At 41.6% G+C, this 19,114-nt stretch overlaps 1 protein-coding gene across 4 annotated transcripts in view; it reads right to left on the bottom strand.

Annotated features, from left to right (window-relative positions):
- Positions 1-19,114, bottom strand: part of strbp (spermatid perinuclear RNA binding protein) — a 97,494-nt gene that overhangs the window by 34,494 nt on the left and 43,886 nt on the right. For all 4 annotated transcript variants that reach the window (XM_050052851.1, XM_050052850.1, XM_050052849.1 and 1 more), the window contains one exon: positions 2,792-2,972. In XM_050052851.1, coding sequence (XP_049908808.1) covers positions 2,792-2,794 — 3 coding nt within the window. In that variant the 5' untranslated portion in view covers positions 2,795-2,972. The remainder of the gene's footprint in view (positions 1-2,791; positions 2,973-19,114) is intronic.

Genomic DNA, 19,114 nt, shown 5'->3' with positions numbered 1-19,114 from the left:
AACATAAGCTAACCATCAGTAGTAACTGTCACCAGCATCATTTCAGGGTTTACTACACTGACAGTGAACATTCATGCATCTTATGTGCCTCAGTACCTGGTTAACCTGCTACACAACAGCTGCTCTGCATTTTCCTGTTTTTCCTGATGTGACAGCATGTCTCTTTCCCTCAAAAGGGGCCACAACCTTAGCATACTGATCAGGTCTATGTGTGTCACGTGATACTTGTGACATTTCAACAGTCATGCAGTGCAGCACTAGATTTTAAATTAGCAATACTAGGTACGTACTTCATGTAATGTCAGATATGTTTGGGGATTTTTAAAGAAACAAAATTAAAACAATAGCCGAAACATGCTGTTAATTCCAAACCATTTCCAGGCCTGTAAATTATTTTTTTCTAGTTTCATAACGTTTCCTGGAACTACACGACTAAGGGAACCCTGGCAGGCTAACTTTAAGTTGATGCACATTTATATGGTTTTCATATATTCACATATGATGTTGGCTATGTTATTGTTTCATATTTTCAATACAAAACTTGCTGAAATGATTTCAGTGTGTGTATCAGTATCATCAATGCCATAATGATGCTGATAACCGTGATCATTTGGGTCACTATAATATGAAATTTTCATACCCTCTCATCTCTACTGCCATGTTTCAGCAAGGACGACAGTCTGCTGTCATCAATCAGCCTCCCCAGACTACACTACCCAGACTACTTTGCACTAAAGGAAGAGATTTCTTCATCTGCACCCTTTGCTCCTTTTAATGTGTCAGCATGGTTTCAAAGGTTTATGGTCTGCTGCCTATTAATAATTATGACCAGATTGCTAAAAGCAGATGAGTGGACATTACACTGTTTCTGAGAAAGCATTACAGTACTGAGTATGACCACATCTATGTGAGGGAAACACCAGAATAAAATAAATACTAAATGATGTCATAGGGAAGAACAGGCAAATGTTCTAATGAAATACGTTTCACTGTTTCGACAAAAGCTCTTAAAACCTCACTGGTTTTTACTTCTTAAGGTAATTCTGGTTTTGCCTTTTACTCATTACATCAAAGATGCTGTAAAGAATGAAGTATTTTGCAATACAGGACAAGAAGCAGAACTGAAACCACAAAATTGTTAAATCTTTCCACTCAGCAACGCCAGATGTGATGTGTGCTCCACAAACTGAGCAGCAAACTAAGGGTGACGTATACCAGGGCCGAGCTACGCAACATGCCAGACAGACGCAAAATAATCAAGCTAAAATGTGTATGTATGCGTGTGTGTGTGTGTGTAGGGAGGGAGGAAATCAAGACGCAGAGAAGCACATTGGGCATGTGTAGTCATTAAATGCAGAAAGCTCAGAGGAAAGTCGATAAAGAAGCCGTTTGGTGTACTGTGCGGATTGCGCGGTGACACCCTTGCCAAGGTCACCCACTGTATTTGCTGCATCACCATAACTCAAGACTAATCACGGTACTGTGTTTGCACGCTGCGTGCACGCACGCACGCATGCACACACACACACACACACACACACACACACACAGGCATGCACTAGTCTCATTACCCTTGGTTATTTATGAGCTCAACCACATGCCCTCTTCTGCGGTGTCCAACCTCAGCACCTTCAGCAACATCTTATTTTCTCTCAATCATTCATTTTTCTCCCCTCCATTCTTCCACCCTTCCGTACAAACCACTCTTCCACTCTCTTCCTTTTTCCTCACTCATTTTTCCTCTTTCCTCCCCTTGTTCTAGTTTTTTAATAATTCATCTTCTGCTCTGCTCCCCCCTCGGGGAAAAGCTCCAACTGTCACAGGCCAAGACCATTAATCAATCCCTCGTCTCTCTCCCTCTCTACCTCCACCTCTCTCGGCTCTTAACCTCCCTTCTCTTCCCCCATTTCTCCACTCCACACTTCTCTTGCTCTCCGTATCCTTTGCGCTTTTCATCTGTCATGTTTCTGCCCATCATTTATGTTTTTATGGTCTTATCTGCCCCCGCTTGTCACTCTCCTCCTCCGCTGCGCTCTTTGATCTTTCGAGACGCCCTCTCCTCCTCTTAAACAGCACACTGGTTCTTTTTCCGCATCTTCTTCCTCCCGTAACACGCCTCTCTCATGCTGTTACGCAGGGAACAAACCCCATTTCAACACTCATTCATTATTTGTGATTGTGCGCTGGTAGAAAACTGTAGACCAATGAAAGTGCATCATATGCCTTTCTTGTTTAACGTCAACAAATGAACACAGGGAGAATTTAACACATTAATTCCATGCATAATTACTAGTTAACCAAATATAGGAATAAAAGCATATGGAAGATGCCTTTGGATCAAAATCACAAGAAAACATCTACAAAAACATCATTAACAGCCACCAGTGATTAAATTGTTTCTTCCTTCTTCTGTTTCCTGTAATTGTTCTTCATCTCTGTAACCTCCTCTGTTTCTTTCACTCTTCCGTCTCCTCCTTCTCCCCTTTCCCCACTGTTAACATACAGCCTGTATAGATCCTCCCCGTCTATGCAAAGCTGTACACTCCTGTCTGCACCAGCTCTTATCAGGTATCTCTCCCTCACACACACACTCTGTTGTCATGTCTAGAACAACTTATCAGATTTAACTCTCACACTTTCCAGTCTGGAGAGTGTTGCCTTACTCTATTGTGGATAATCCACCATCATCCAAGCCAACACAACCCCAACCCAGGTACTCACACACATACACAGACACACACACACACACACACACACACACGCCAGCACCTACGGACAGAGAGTGCATTACCATGCCTGCAGGAGGAGTGGTCACACGTTTCCTTCCTTCTGACGCCCCGCTCCTGGAGTTGCTGGGCGCGTGGTGGGGGTGCAGAAGCGAGGTTACCGGTCAGGATGTTGCTGTCACGCCGTTTCCGCTCCTCATGTGCTCCTCTGTCACTCTGACCACCGCTTTACGAGAGGTTGTGCTTCTGACAGATGGAGAAACAGAGAGAGAGGAGGAGGGGGGAGGAAGAGGATGAAAGGTTGATCAGTGTCTCAACAAATACAAGAAGCTTTCACAAAAAACAAAACACAGAAAAGGAAGAGACATAGATTTGATAAATAACTAAATGAATAATAAGACAAAGTACTTAAAAAACAAAAAGCAAAACAGATCAAAGAAAAACACCAGTAGCATCAACCCCCATCACATGTAACCTGCATCTGTCTAATCCTGCAGAACCCAATTCCGCCCGTGTCTTCATTTTCAACATCCAATTCTCTCTCTGTTTCTGTCTCTCAAACACACACAATTTTCCGAGCAAGGGTGAAATCCCTGTCCTTGAGTAGGAGATCTGACAGAATGGCTGATCGACTCGTGTGGAGATAGACATGTGGACACACACACACACACACACACACAGGCCTTCATTCATTTTTCATGAGCTGGCACGGGTCTGAGGGAGGGGGATGTAATACAAACATGTACTTGTTTTCATACACTGGGTTACACACTTAACCCTAACACACCCTCCTCCATTCACACACACACATGCAAACACACAAATGGGTTGACAGACTACATGTAAACTAGTCTCACTGTTCTTCTGGAAAAAGACACACACAACCATAAATTTGTGTGTCACTTAATTCAAACAGAGAATACATGGTGACTTCTAAAATATGGCATGTACAGTCTATATATAGTAAAATATAGGAGAACACTACCACAGTGAGGTCTGATCGTTGCAATCATGAATGCACAGTGACATTTGCAACCACTTTATGGAAGATGCAATGGCAAAACTGTGAAAAATTATTATGTATTTCTTGAGAATACTGTGTTGTGGGATGAACAGTAGAGGGTCTGAAAAACTCTGAGCTGGACTCCAAATGACAATGTTTAGTGTTTGGTGAGAGCCCGACCACTGTGCTACAGAGTGCTCCTTCAGTACAAATTGTGACAGTAATGGCTCTAACCTTATCTCTTCCTGGCTTTTATTCCTTTCAGTGAACAGAGGTGACAGTGGAGTAATCAGACGGACGTAAAGGCTTCATATAACTCAGAATACACAGCACAAAACAAATGATCCAAGGCCAGTAAACCAATTAGTCTACGCTGTTCGATGCCTCTTATCATGAGTTCATGATTTTCTAAACAAAGTAAATTACTTGTAAATCTTGAAGCTTTGCACAGAGCATTGGGAACAAAAACAATTTCCCCCCGGGGATTAATAAAGTATTCTGAATCTGAATCTGAATCTGAACTTCAATGAAGTTGCTTGTGACTTCTTCCAACTCATCTGACGGCTTCAGAGAGTAAACCAAACATTCAGTGTTGCTATGAAAACACAGGCCAGTTTTATCAGCGCGGAGCAAGCCGAGGTGAACAGATACACAACGTTCCTATTCACAACATGAAATGTCAACAGTATCACCACTGACAGTACACAGACGCATCTGGTCACAGTCAGACCACAGCAATGACATTTATAGAGCTGTGCATGTGTTCACACCAGAGTGTATGAGATGATTTCTCAAAGGTCTTCCAGCTTCGGGGGTTGCCTGTTCGAGCAGGTGTGGGGAAAAGGCAACAGTATTGATTACAATGATGAAAATGGTGACGTATGCAGTATTGCAGTATTATATTTGGCGGTATGGCTCTGTTCTGGGGCCCCTCTGCCTTTCCTCGGACCTACACAGAAAGCCTCTTCCATGCACCTACATGGAAAACGTAAGGCGGAGAGAGCACACCTGTCTGCGGCAGTAGCTCAGTCCGTAGTAGGGTTGTCAAAAGTATTGATACTCTGAAAAGTATCGATACTCAAACGCTGTATCCGGATACAATACTAATTTACAAAAGTATGGATACTAACAGTGCACGCCACCTCAGCGCCTGCCAGGTGTGCGCGACGGGTCCGATGGACACGCGCTGTGCAGGCGGCGTCTGGCAGGCACAGAGCCCTCGCTGCAACCCGGCTTGTTGTCGTCACTGTGCATGCATGCACACATTTCTGTTGCTGTAATATGGCCAGCGCGGCTGCAGGAGGATCAGAGCAGCCAGTTTTGGTCAAAAATTATAAAGGAAAAAGCGCTCTTTGGAAATATTTAGTGAAGTGAACACAGCACGCTGCAGACGGCAGGTACAGCCCCTCCCCTCACTAGCAGCTGAGCAGCTGGTGTCGCCAGCATCAAACTAAAATATAACTTCTAACGTTAATGTGGGAGCTAAGCAGAAATCTTTATCACTCATGCCCGTCTGTAACATTAATAGACAATGTTAGTTTAACAGGACAACAAAATTATGTGTGTCTGAAAAGTTATGTTAACTGTAAAGTCACAGATTGAAGCTGAAAAAACGTTCTCTGATCACACAGTGAGGTAGAAACAGGAGCATCCTGAGCCTTATACTACTCTGTTTGATCAGCAACAAAAATATGGTGCCAATTCACCAGAAGCACAGAAAATAAACAGGGCTGTAGATAAATACATTTGTATGGACAGATCTTGTTTCTGGTTGTTATTTATTTTGGGGGGATTTTTTTGTTGTTATCATTGATGCTACTGTTCTGATCTTTATTTAAAAAATGACATGCCTCTTAATTTTTTGCTGCTGTATCGAAAATGGTATCGAGTATTGAATATTTTCCTGGGCATCGATATCGAGTTTGAAATTTTAGTATCGTGACAACCCTAGTCCATAGGGACTTGGGTTGGGAACCGGAGGGTCGCCTGTTCAAGTCCCCATCCAGACCAAAAATATGGAGCGTGGACTGGTAGCTGGAGAGATGCCAGTTCACCTCCTGGGCACTGCCGAGGTGCCCTTGAGCAAGGCACCGAACCCCCCGACCGCTCGGAGCACCGAGGCGCCGAGGCAGCCCCACTCTGACATATCTCCACTTAGTGCATGTATAGGTCCTGTTTATGCATGTGTGTGTGTTCGGACCTGAGTGTAATTGACAACAGAGTGAAACAGAATTTCCCCTCGGGATTAATAAAGTATATAAAATTAAAATGAAAAAAAAAAATTAAATGAGGCAAACCTCTCTGCCCTTCCATGCACCTATATAGAAAGCCTAAGGCAGGGAGAGCAGTTGCAAAGACCCCCTGAGAACAGAACACACAGATTAAAAAAAACAACAACAACAGAACTGTGACTAATTCGTGTTGGGGGAAAAAATAGCTTAAATGAGACTTAAAAATAAAAACTGAAATGTATGATGACAATAATGTGGTGAGGTAGTGAAAAGATGGGCTGATATTTGGATCTACTTCATTTGTGATGCTGCAGATGGAAAAAGTGATTGCTCCGTACCTTTATTGACGTGAGATAAAAAATGACTCTGGCAGTGATGACGTAAGGGACTTCTGTCAGTCACTAATGTGAAATGTTTTCATCAACTAGATTTGACTACAAAAAAACAAAAAATAGGGCTAACACGATATCAGATTGTCTCTGTTTTGGTGAATGAATTAAAGTCGAGTGTAGGGGGTGGAGTGGGAGAAAAAGTGAGAATGATAAGAAACTGAAATGACTTAAAAGGTGCTGGATTATTTACACGATGTTATCATATGTGTACTATTAACATGAATTAAATGTTCCATTTTTTAAATACCACAATAATCATCAATACTGGCATGTTGCGACACCCTGACTTTAAAGATAAAGGAAATCTCTTTCACTGTGGAGTACACCACAGTACATCTTAAAACAGTTGGACTGCAGCTAACGTTTATTTTCATTATTGTTTAATTGAATGATTATTTTCTCAATTAATCAACTACATAGAATCCTGGTTTCCCAGAGCCCAATGTCTTGTCCACAAGTCCAAATCTCAAAGATATTCAATTTACAATGAAATGAAGCAGAGAACAAAAGCAAATCATCCCTTTTGGGAAGCTGGAAGAAGCAAACTGTCTGTCAGTTTTACTGGAAAAATCACTGAAACGATTTCATCAATTATCAAAATAGCAGCAGATAAATTTCCTTGTCGGCTTATCGTTTAATTTAAAAAATAGCCTGCAAAATCAACTCTGTGGTGCAGAGCCTCATTACTGCATTGAGTTTGATCTCCAAAACCCATCATCTCTGAGAGATCAGATTAAGCAGGCACTGGGCTGATATGGGAAACAATACACACATTCATGGGGCAGAATCAGGGAGAAAGTACACATGCATTTATTAAAGTCCATTACAGACTCTATCTCTGCTGCTCGCAGAAGCTCCCCTGGCATCATCCCCACTGTGTAGAGTATCTCATCACCTTGAGACTACTGTTCATACATCCAGGGCTCTATCTGGATGCTGTCAGGGGACAGGAAAGATAAACACACATGTGACTGTTGGTCTTTCGTGGAGTAGACCTGCTGGGGGATTAAACTGTGGTGAAGCTGCAGCCTCTCAGTGAAAGCTCAGTGGAATCCAGGGAGAACAAGAGAGGAGAGAGATAGAGACGCGGCGAGTAGTTAAAGATAAAAAATGGAGAGAATTGTGACTGTGCATGAACAGGAGCAAGTAGGGCGAGGAGAACGGGCAAGAGAGGCAAAGAGCGAAACTATAAGGAGGATACAAAGTGGTGTAAGGGGACAGAGGGGAATCGGATAAACAACGGCAGATATCGAGCTGGCCCCTCGGGCGAACAGACTCCACCAGAGGCTGCCCCTCATTTTCTCTCCAGGTCTCCCTCTCTCCGCTGGCCGCTGGCCTGCCACACTGGCAATTACCTCCTCAACACACCTGGCAGCGACAGTGTCTGTGTCTGTGCACTTGTGTTTCGCCGGTTACCTTACAGCCAGCACTCTGTGCCTGAGGGGGGTAAGCTCTATTCCAACACGGCTTGGCCACTTAGGACTGTATGCACATGATTATAGTGCACGCACACAGACACAGACACTGATACAAACACCCTGCCAAGAAGCATAATAGCAACGTGCCAGCCCCCATTCGATTCTCATTATCAGAGCAATTCAGAGATAAACAACAACACCAATTCCCTCCCTTTGTTTCTCTCTCATGGCACTTTCCTTCTCATTTTCCTTTAATTAAAATCATGCGTACACGAATGAAAAATACACTGCACATAAAAAATATAATAGAACAAAAATAGGATGCTTATGGTGCTTGGATCAAAGCTTAAATGACGCTTTGGATGTTAAGAACAACAATATGTGGCCGACAGGATGCCCACTCTCCTCTGTCTCCCACTGGGACTGAGGGCGACTGAGAGGACCATGTTTGCACATGCACGGCTGCGTGTCGCCTGTATGAACTGTGGCTGCCTGTTTGTTCATACAGCCTCTTGTGGCTTGTGTCTTCCTTAGGCTCACGCTAACCAATTATTACACTTTTCCCTGCTTCCACCCTCCATCTCTTTTTGTACACCTCCCGCCAGTTTCCATTCTCTATGTCTTCTTCTTCTCTCTTATTCGCACCATCCTGGTGGGTCATTAACATGTGATTTTGTGTTTTTCTCCAGAGGAGAGCAGAAGGGGGGGAAAGACTGGCAGAGGCCCTGCCTCATTAACACCGGTGGTGGCACATTAGCATGTGCACACACACACAGACACCATCCCCTCAATTTGGTTCCATAGTTATTGAATATATTTTTCCTGGAGGTTTAAGTGTGAGGGAAAACATACACATACACACCTGTGTTGTGTCCTTCTTGCACCAAGAGTTGGTGATAGCATCCTGTTTTCCCTACAGAGATGAAAGGCATCAGGCTTAGGATAAGAAACAAGGGATGGGAAGTGATTGAAAGATGAAGGAGAGATAGCAGAGCTGGGGAATTTGCTGAGATGGCTCTGAGCAGCAATTTACACCTTTCTCATCTGATAACCATCAAATAAGATGAGCGGTGGAAGAGACGGAGTGAAGGGAGACAGAGGATTGACAAAAGCCAGAGAGAGTGTGCTAATTAGTGTTGCAGGAGCTTATTTTCACAATGTTTTCCCTTTCTACAGTTTTGATTATCTCCTTAATATCGTAATCAGATTATCAGCCGTCACTCCGTAAAATGTTGTAGCCCAATATTTAATGATTACAGCACAGTTGGAAGTCGAGTGTTTCATCCACCAGCCGCGGTGCCAGCAGGATAACATAATTCAAGACACACTGTCATTATTTCGACAGTGAAAGGACCTTCGATGGTAACACGCCAGAATAGCTGAAGGACAAATCTAACATTACAGCTGCAACCAGAATGTGCTGGCACTTTATGAAATTATGAATTACAAAACACCAAATTAGTATCTTTTCTGTGTTAGGGAGTTTTAGAGAACCCCCAAAACTAATGATCTACTATAAAAACCATCTGTAGTGTGATTATAAATGAGAAAGCCTTGGGCCCTGTCCCGGGGAAAAGCTTCATGCCACAGTATTTGGGATAAGATCTCATCTAATACACAAAGTCCAAGTGAGTCTACCGATTTACTTTATACATCAGTTTATGTGTTTTACTTTCATCTTGCATTACAGTCTGTACGACACATAGGGAAACATATGTTTTTATGGATTTTCAGCAGCAACTCCTTTATTTTTGATTTATCTCTAGATTGTTTTTTTGAGAATGGCCAATCCAATTTCACCAGAGCCCAAGGTGACATTTCATATTTCTTGTTTTATTTACCAACAGTCCAGTCGGCAGAACAAAATGTAGACATTGCACATTTCTGCAAACTCCATGATACATTATAGAAGAAGGACAAGGAAAAGGTTTAGCACACTTCAACAGCCTCACAATAAATGGCAGGCCTGTCAGCTGCTCTCAGATCAGGGCAATCTTATATCTGGAGACACTTCTGGTCCAAAGTATGCTGGAGCACACAGACTAGAAGCAACAAACATTATGAAAAACGTCTTGACGTCAGTCAGATGCTTCTACATCAGATTCGTCTCTGATGATGTTGCCTCTACTGCGGGTTCTCCAGAATACTTACTAATCTCTGACGTCTCCAGTGATACATTACATACGCATCACATCAACAATTCTAAAGTGACATACTTCAGATTACACAAACAGTATGAGCTGAGTTTTCTCGTCAGGAAGAAAAGGGGAAGCTGTGAGTTTTTAAATTTCCAGCATTGTTTGTGGGAAAAAACAACCGTGTATTTTTTAGGAAGATGTCGGCATATTTTCAACGGAGATTGTGGCAACAAAAATTAGGTATTTTAAGCCAAATCATGATCTTTTCCTATGGCTCACCAAGTAGGTTTTGTCCCTAAAACTAACTCACATTAACAACAGTGTTGTCACAACATAAAATTGAAATATGAAGAAATTAAAAGCTTCAACACATCGCTACATGTGAAATATAAAAATGTTACATGTCTGTAGTTTGCAGAAACACACAATGCCAACATTTATTTTGGTGATAGGGTTTCAGCTCCAAGCCAAAGTCCAAATTATATGATTTTAAGGTCTAGTGTGTAGGAAGGAGTGAGTGGCATCAAGCTGTGTGGTGCAGAACTTAAACTCCACTGTTTGATTTGTCCATTCTGAGCTGCTGTAGAAACAACATGGACGACTCAGTGGAAGAGGACCGGCTCCATATGTAGATGTAAACAGCTCATTCTAAGGTATTTTCAGGTCATTATGCACTAATGAAAACATTAGGGGTGAACCCGAATAGTCGATGATTCGGTGATTCGATTTGGAGAAGTCTGATTCGACTGTCAGTCTCGCCGTCGAATCGTTGCAAAATGTGGTTATGAAACAAGACCGTACCATTCTGACTATATGGGGGTGCTCACTGTTGCTGAACATCTTGATTTGACATAGAATGTATTTGTTTTCTAGTAATTCATGATATATAGCCTATTTTGATACAAACATCAGCCTAATTTCTGTTAATAAAAAAATTGAAAATGACGCGTGGTTTAATCAGTAGGCATAATCATTACTACATATCAATAAATCACCCAGTTGCTCGATCCAAATAAGCTGAGGTGAGTGAGTGCGCTGCAGGGCCATCAGAGCAGCATCGAGGCCTACGGTGATTTACGGTGGCGGAGCGCATAAACAAACACTTTGGAGGAGGTATATGTTCTCAAATCAAACTTTTTTGAAGGATTATTCGTTTACCTGAAGTGTCTTGAAACAAATTTCACCGCTGATTGTTTTCTTGATAGACTCTGATTTTTTATTTGGCTACTTTTTGTCCGACGTGGCCAAACAATTGAGAGCGGTGACGCACGGTCCGTGTGGATGAACTTGTATGAACCTGAGTTGATTAATGAAGTAACTTGAAGTCAGAAAGAAGGAAAACTGTTTCTAAACCTTTTGATGATGTTTTTGGATGTTTATTTGTGAATGAAATGGCAAGTTCTGACGAGTCAGAAACGACTCCTGTTAAAGACATGGATGAGGCTGCAGCGCGTCTGCGCTCATCTAGAGCATCATACCTTGATGAAGTGAAAGGAATAAAGATAAAGATAAAATGATAACCCTTTTACTTTTATTATTATTATCTTATTATGCCAACTGAAGAATTAAATTTGTTTATTTGGGTGTTTTAGCTCTTTTCTCTGGAGCGGAAACTGACGCAAATGAGCTCATTAATCAATGAGGGGGAAAACAACATGATTCGACTATTAGTAGGCTAAAGGAAAAATCTGTCAAATCAGATTCGACTATGAAAATTCTTAGTCGGGGACACCCCTAGAAAACATAGTTATAAATATTATATACCCTTTCTGCCAATAGATGCCCCTAAATCCTTCACACTGGACCTTTAACTTCCCTCAATCATTGCATTGATTACTCAGCTAATTATTTAAGTGTTTAATGTCCTCAATATGACTTATCTGACACTTAAATCTGGTGGTCTATAACTCAAGCCTCTACTAATCATTATACCTGCACCATACTGTTAATCCATGTTTCTGGATGCTTAGAAACGGTTGTTAGATGAGGAGATAAAAGATCTCATGTATTGCTGCTGATTGATGCTGAGGGACCCTTATTAAGGTAATGGGCTGTTGTGTTTCATGAACTCACAGCTCTGTGTATTAGTTCCAGTTCTTGCCCTGCTGTCACATGTCATACTCTTCTTTTTCTACACCAACAACTGCACAGACGTCTCTGTGCACTCCAATGAAGCAGACCCACTATGAAGCTAATCTTGAGCAGGTGTAAATATGGGTGATATTTCTGGCAGGTAAGTCTAAATGTTATTTTAGAGCATCACTGTTGATTTTTCTCTCCCAAAGGATATTTTTGCTCTCATGAATGCTTTTCTTACCAATGCTATTTCGGATCCATCATATTTAAACATTCATCATACACCTGAAAGGCTGTTTGAGAGTGTGAGTAGCCTCTGTGTTATATAGGGACTGACTTGTGTGTGGCTGGCTCCAGGGGCCGCTGGTGGCATAATGTTTGCATCTGGGAAAACATCTGCAAAAGTGTGTGGTAATGAGCTGGACAAACACGCAGACCAGCAAACACAAATAATGAAACTCGTAGGAGGAGCAGGCGGCGCACAATAAACAGAATGGATGCAGAATCACGCTCCCATACACCTCGCTCTAACAACCTCTGTTGTGAAGAAGCGTGCACTGTGTAAACAGGTGCTAGCTGATGCCTGCTTGCCCGTCTGTGCTGGAATGAGACAGCAGGACAGAGACATATGGAGAGACAAGGGATCAGAAACATAGACAGTGTTACAGGAAGGTAGATAGGAAGGGACAGAGATAGAAATAGAAAGACAGTATATAATTTTTGTCTGCAGAGGAGATAGCAGAGAAAAGCTTTTAAATTTTCAAAGGAGACAGTAAAGAAGAGTGTCGTCTTTATTCCTCTTAAAAATGTAAGAACGCATGAATTTGATGAAAATGAAGACTTTCTAAAAATGTATTTCCTTCTCTACAAGTTTCACACATAACTTTCGTTTTTCATGTCCCATCTCTCCTCCAACATCTCATTTCCTCATCTCCTCATCTATATTCCTATTTCCATTCTTCTTCTCTCTTGAACCTTTTTTGTGCCTCCAACAGAGCAGTTTTAACGCCTGTATATCCAGTATAGCAGACTCTAATAGAAAGAAGCAGGAAGAAGAAAGAAACAGGCTGCCTAAAATAGAAGACACAATCTTGACAATTACAATTTGAGTGTAATCTGGGCTGGAAAATGCAGGGTTTTGGGTTTTCTTTTGTTGCCACAAGAGTAACTGTTAGCAAAAAAAGTCTCACAGTTTTGGTGATAGTAAGTCAGTAAGTCGTCATTTAGTTTTAAACAAACATCCTAATTAACTATCAAAGTAACTCACTGACAATGGGATACTAAAAGTCCAGTTATGCAACCTTCTGTTGCGAGGGCTCTTCCTTCCCATAATGAACTGATTTCCCTTCCAGAAATAAACACGGATTTCTTTCTCAGATAAGAACCAATGTTCTACATTCAAAGACTTTTGCAGAATTAAGGAAGTATTTCCTTTGCAGATAAGAAAAAATGTGGTGAACAAGAAGAGGGAGAAGAAGAGGAAAAAGAAGAAGAAGAGGAAGACTATAGAGACAGTGCAAGGCGTCACACTCTGAAAACTATGCCTACGAGAGGGGAAAACAATCGGCACTGTCACGTGCAACCATGGGCTGAAATGCTTACAAAGTGCATAGCTAGCTAAAAACACCAGATAACAGCATGTCAAAAGATTATTTTAGCACCCGAGGTTAAGAGGTTATATTTAACAAATACAATACTGTTGGAAAATGATCCCACTGAGATATGTGAAATACTTTGACATTTAAAACCATTTGATCAAACCACCAGGTAAGATCATCAAAACCAAGCCTTGTATAGCTTAGTTAGCTTCAACCTCTACAGTTTGTCGCGCCAAATTAGCAACTGTAACTTGTTTATAATAATAATCAAAGCACTTAGCTTCATCTTTATAGAGTTACATCCCCAATTTAATATCCACTTTTGTCTTCTTAATGGCTCGATATTTCGGCTAAAAAAAACTCAGTTAAGGTAAGGTAAGGTAAAGTAAGGTAAAACTTTAATGTCCCCGGGGAGCAATTTGGGATACAGTCATAAGTAAAACAAAACAGACAGTACAATACATAGCACACAGAATCCAGAATTAGCGGTCACTGCTGGTTAAGAAAAGTGATAGCAGATGAGACAAAGGATGATCTGTAACGCTTAGTGCTACATTTAGGGAGGCAAAACCTCCGCCCTGATGAAGCACCTGAAACTTAACATGGAGGGGATGTTGAGAGTCGGAGTCCTTTACACTGTCGGTAGCATATCCTACCACACAGCAGCTTTTCTGCATTTTTCTGTTGTCTGCTAACAGACGTAAGTGACAAGAAAGCACCTTCGCGCAACACAAAGTCAACTGAGAGCGATAAATTGTTCTCCCTTCAGTGCGGGCGGGGCTTAACTGCGCTCTGTCTCTGTAACACTAACCAATGTGTGAAAGTGGGCTGAATACCAGGAGCTGGACTTGGTATTTTAGTCTAATAAAAGTCTAAAGTTGAAGAACTAAAGACAGGGATACTTCAGAGGGAAACCTCCTGGTTAGATACACTGATTCTTCTCCCAATGGTTTTAGAGCTGGAGGCAAAGTTTGGACACTCTGACCCCTCTATGGTTCATGTACCATTTGGTGTCTATATGGAGACCATTTATCGACATTTGAAGGGTCCAGTGGTACTGCTGTGTAGGCTGCAGTCAGCATGCCCTGCAGCCAAACGAAGAGGCTGTATTTCAGTAAGACATGCCCATAAGCTCCTTGCTGACGGAGTATAAGGTTGCCTCTGCTACTGTGAGGCTTTACTGGTTCACATAGCAGAGGAGTCCATGCCTGCTTGCTTGCTCCTCAATGGTGGAAATAATCAGCCAGTCATCAAAATATGAGAGGAATGCCTGGCCAGTAGCGTTGACAGGGCAACTATCAAACACCTCATAAATATTAGAGGAGCTTAGGAGATCCTGAACAGAAGGATCTAACACTGATACTCCTGGTCACAAATGCAAAGTGTATGTATCAATATACACCAGCCATTTAAGGTGATGGAAACCAATCCCTCTGAGCAAAGATGCAAGCACCATATTTTCAAGTAGCATCAGCATGTGCAGGACTGCTTTAGCGCCGTTAAGTTGACGATGAGTTGACAAATATCTGGAACTACAGTGATGAGCTCATCCTTGATTGTTTGTGGGAGAGAAGGATGGAAAACAACAACCTCTCACAACCTCCGATTAATGAGATTTGAGGAAACAGTTCTTGGGTTATGAACCTACCAGCGACAGCAATACACAAGCAAGCGATGCTAACTTAGCAGTAGAACAGAGTGTGGTATAGTGGGACCTTTCATTAAAAGAATACCTCACCCCCTAATTACCATTTGTATATCAATAACTAACCTCGTGTTACATTGGATTCCTACAGAAAAGTCTGTTTTTGCACATACGTTCACAATGAACGAAGAATCCAAAAACTGAGACAATTCTTGATGAATTGAAGTCATAGGTGACCACATTTAACAACAGCAAAACCATATCAAAACATTTGTTTACAAACTCATCAAACCTATCTATGCTCTCTTCAAAGCCAGATTCCATTGGCAAAAACAGCAATTTTACCTCACTGAACATAAGAGCTGCTGGTCTACCGCTGCCTCTATCAGTTAGTTTGTTTGTATTATTGTGTGAGTGGTGTTTTAAAGGGTTACTTTGAAGTCACCAAAGTCACACAATAACACAAACAATCTAACTGATAGCTGCAGTGCTGTATTCAGCAAGGTAAAATTACTGTTTTTGTCAATGGAGTCTGACTTTGAGGAGAGTTTAGATAAGACATATTCAAATCAGCTTCCTCGTTTGGGAAGTACTGAGCATATTACTGGATAAATGAGACTTGGATTATCCTGCACAGGCTGTGTGAGAGTCTGTAAGCAGATGTTTTAATATAGTCTTGCTGCTGTTAAACATGGAGCCCTGTGACTTTAATTCTTCAAAGAATTTTGGATGCTTTGTCTACTGGAGGCAAGTTTTATTCACCAATTCAATGTAATGTGGGATGAGTAATTGAAATGCAAATGGTCATTTTTGGAGTGAAGTATTTCTTTAATAAAAAAGTAAAGGGAGAGTTAGTAGCTGTAGATCTTACAGATCTTGAGACTGAACTTCAATCCTGAAAAAATGGCCACAAATTCTTTTCATTTGCACAAACACATGCACCACAGCCGCAATATCCACTGCACCCTATAGAGTGGAGACATGATCAGGAGGAGGTGACATGCTGTAGATACTGTCTGCATTATGTCTCATTAATGCAAGACTATGCAGCAGGCTCGACACATGCTGAGAGGATATTAGAACAAAGGACAGAAGGGACATGGTGTCAGGTATGTACTTCATGCGTATAATGGTGATGACGGATTTTGTTGTCTTTATTCACTATTGTTAAATCCTAATTGCATCTTTCTCTAAGCCAAAAAAGGCGTATACACACACACACACACACACACACACACACACACGGAATTTATAAGCTTTCATGGCTGCTTTTCTTAACTTACTCCGTTTCTCTCTTTCCTTTTCTCCAATTTGTTCCTCGCTGACTGATTTATGTTTTGTTTTTCTGTTTTGTTTTCTCTGTCTGTGACTCTCCAACACTGCTAATGTTGAGCACTTGGCAGGGAGAGTAATTAACAGGTGTGGCAATGGGCAGAACAATTGCAACCTGAAAACACTGTCAGGAATTGGCCCATTAAAACATCACACATTCATTTCAAGCTAATCCTCTCAATTCCCGTCCTCAGAACAAAAAGACCTGCTGGTTTTCATTCCAGAAACTGTTTTACAGTCACAGGGACGCCAGGGGAATGCAAATTAAATATAACCATAACATTATAGTTGGTGTGCTATTCAATTACAGGTATCCTATGTTTTATGTTTTTTTGTGTGAGTGTGTTATGCAATGGCTGAAAGGACTTCTGCTATTTAAAAGTGGTTCCTTTATTGACATTGTAAGGGAACATGAGGGTAACAATCAGATTTTAATGATCACATATCCTGAAGAAAAATGTAAAATATGGATGGATAGATCCGTCTCACAAATAAGAGAGCGTGAGTCTCCTCAATATCACAGTGGACACACACTGACTCCACTGAACACGCACGCACAAAAGCAATTACTTCTCCCACTGACGACCATGCTGATTTCCCCGCTGATCTCAACTTATGCACCTGGTCTGTTCCAATTTATCTTAGCCCACCTACTTCCCTTTTGTTTTCCTGGTGCGTTATTAGCGACTTGTTCAGTCTGTAAGGCACAGTACGTCTGGTATTACATTTGATTTTGTCTTTTATCTCCACTCCATTTTGTTTGTCCTCCTTATTTGTTTATGTCGGTTTACGTAAAGCCCTTCAGGGTTTTATCATATTTACAGAACTTGGGAAAAAGTTTCTCTGCATCAATTTTTCCTTTATAGAGGACCTTCATTTAAAAAAGAAAAAGAAAAGAGGATGCTCTGTGTGATGACTCAACACTGTAGGTCCATATCTGCCACAATAACAGTGTTCAACAGTCTAGTGGCTATTACCTTTAATTGTGTCTTTGTTTAGTTTGAAAGCCTGCAATCAAGACATGCGTCAGAAATGCCCAAAATAAGAACAACAGCAAAACATAGTGTATATACACCGACAGTACGCAATCTTGGAAACGAGCTTAGAAAAATGAGGATGAATGACCATGCTTTGGTTTATTGATTAAAAATGGTATTCTCACCCACGTTATTAGCAGGACAAGGTTAGGTCAAGTTTTGTTGAACCCTGTCATTGATTTTTGTCACCACAGATGAGCTCCTATTAGTTACCATTTTCACGTTTGTCCTCTACATTTGCAGGCTTTCCTGTGATCCCATCATCAAACTGAGCTCTAAAATGCAGGTTATAGAACTGTGTGTCCGCTGCTTGGCTTGAAGAAAGGCTCTCTGTTATCCTGCATATGTTTTCTGAGTGCTACACTGTGGTTCTGTCTTGACTGGGTCCAGGTGCAGGCCAGCGGAGGTCAGAGCACAGAGTATTGATGAGATGGCAGAAAGCAGAGGAAACGCTGATGTAGCTTCTCGGAGGGAAATAGATAACATTGACAGGGGGAGTGTAACTCCCCTCGGTCGATTATTAAAATGGAGAAAAGCTGTATGTGTGTGCAGTTCCTGCTGACGGCAGAGAGACTATCTATCTATCTATCTATCTATCAAGGTAGTTATTTTAAGTAAATTCCATGTTCAAGCACTTGCGTTAAATTATTATAGACTACTACCCTGGAAATCCAGAGTTCTCGCGAGAGCACAATTTGAATTTGCTTAGCGAGTCACTCTGGCAATCAGTCATGACGCTCATTACCTATGCCCATGAAACCTAGCTGCACCAATCACATCAGTGTATCTGATATAGGTGGGCCAGAGGNCTGATTGGTCGTAGTGTTATCCAATTGCGTGCAGTGATATTTACAAATGTATGCTTGGTGCCGCCCGTCGAGTTGGGCCATTTTCTTACTCATGGCCAGACCCTAAATCTTTCTAGATTTGGGTCTGGATTTCCAGGCTAATAGACTACTTGATTACTAAAAGAAAAAAATATCAGATACGAAGCAAACATACATCCATCCATCCATCCATCCATCCATCCATCCATCCATCCATCCATCCATCAAGGATAGTTATTTTAAGTAAATTCCATGTTCGAGTACTTGCATTAAATTATTATAGACTACTTGATTACTAAAAGAAAAAAAAACATCAGGTACGGAATGAACATCCATCCATCCATCCATCCATCCATCCATCACCTCCACGGGTTACCTTACTCTTCACTGAAACTTAACTGCCACACACACACACATACACACAATTGAATACTGTCCTGCGTCAGCGTGGGGAATAAATAGACTATCACTATGCCAGAACTGAAGCATGCTGCAACTGTGTGTGTGTATGAGTATGTGTGTGTGTGTGTGTCTGTGTGCGCTGGTAGGCTCCTGCTGCAGCAGGAACAGATGGTCCTGCCAGGGCTCTGCTGAGCCTCCACAGTCCACAGTTTGTGGGAAGACGTGTGAATGCGCATACAGTGTGTGTGTGTGTGTCCCTGCTGATCTCCTACTGTTTTTTTTAATCATT

The sequence above is a fragment of the Epinephelus moara genome, chromosome 9 (genome assembly GCF_006386435.1).
Source record: "Epinephelus moara isolate mb chromosome 9, YSFRI_EMoa_1.0, whole genome shotgun sequence".
Taxonomy (NCBI): domain Eukaryota; kingdom Metazoa; phylum Chordata; class Actinopteri; order Perciformes; family Serranidae; genus Epinephelus; species Epinephelus moara.
The sequence above is the reverse complement of the archived record's forward strand: the minus strand, read 5'-3'. Positions and strand labels throughout refer to the sequence as shown.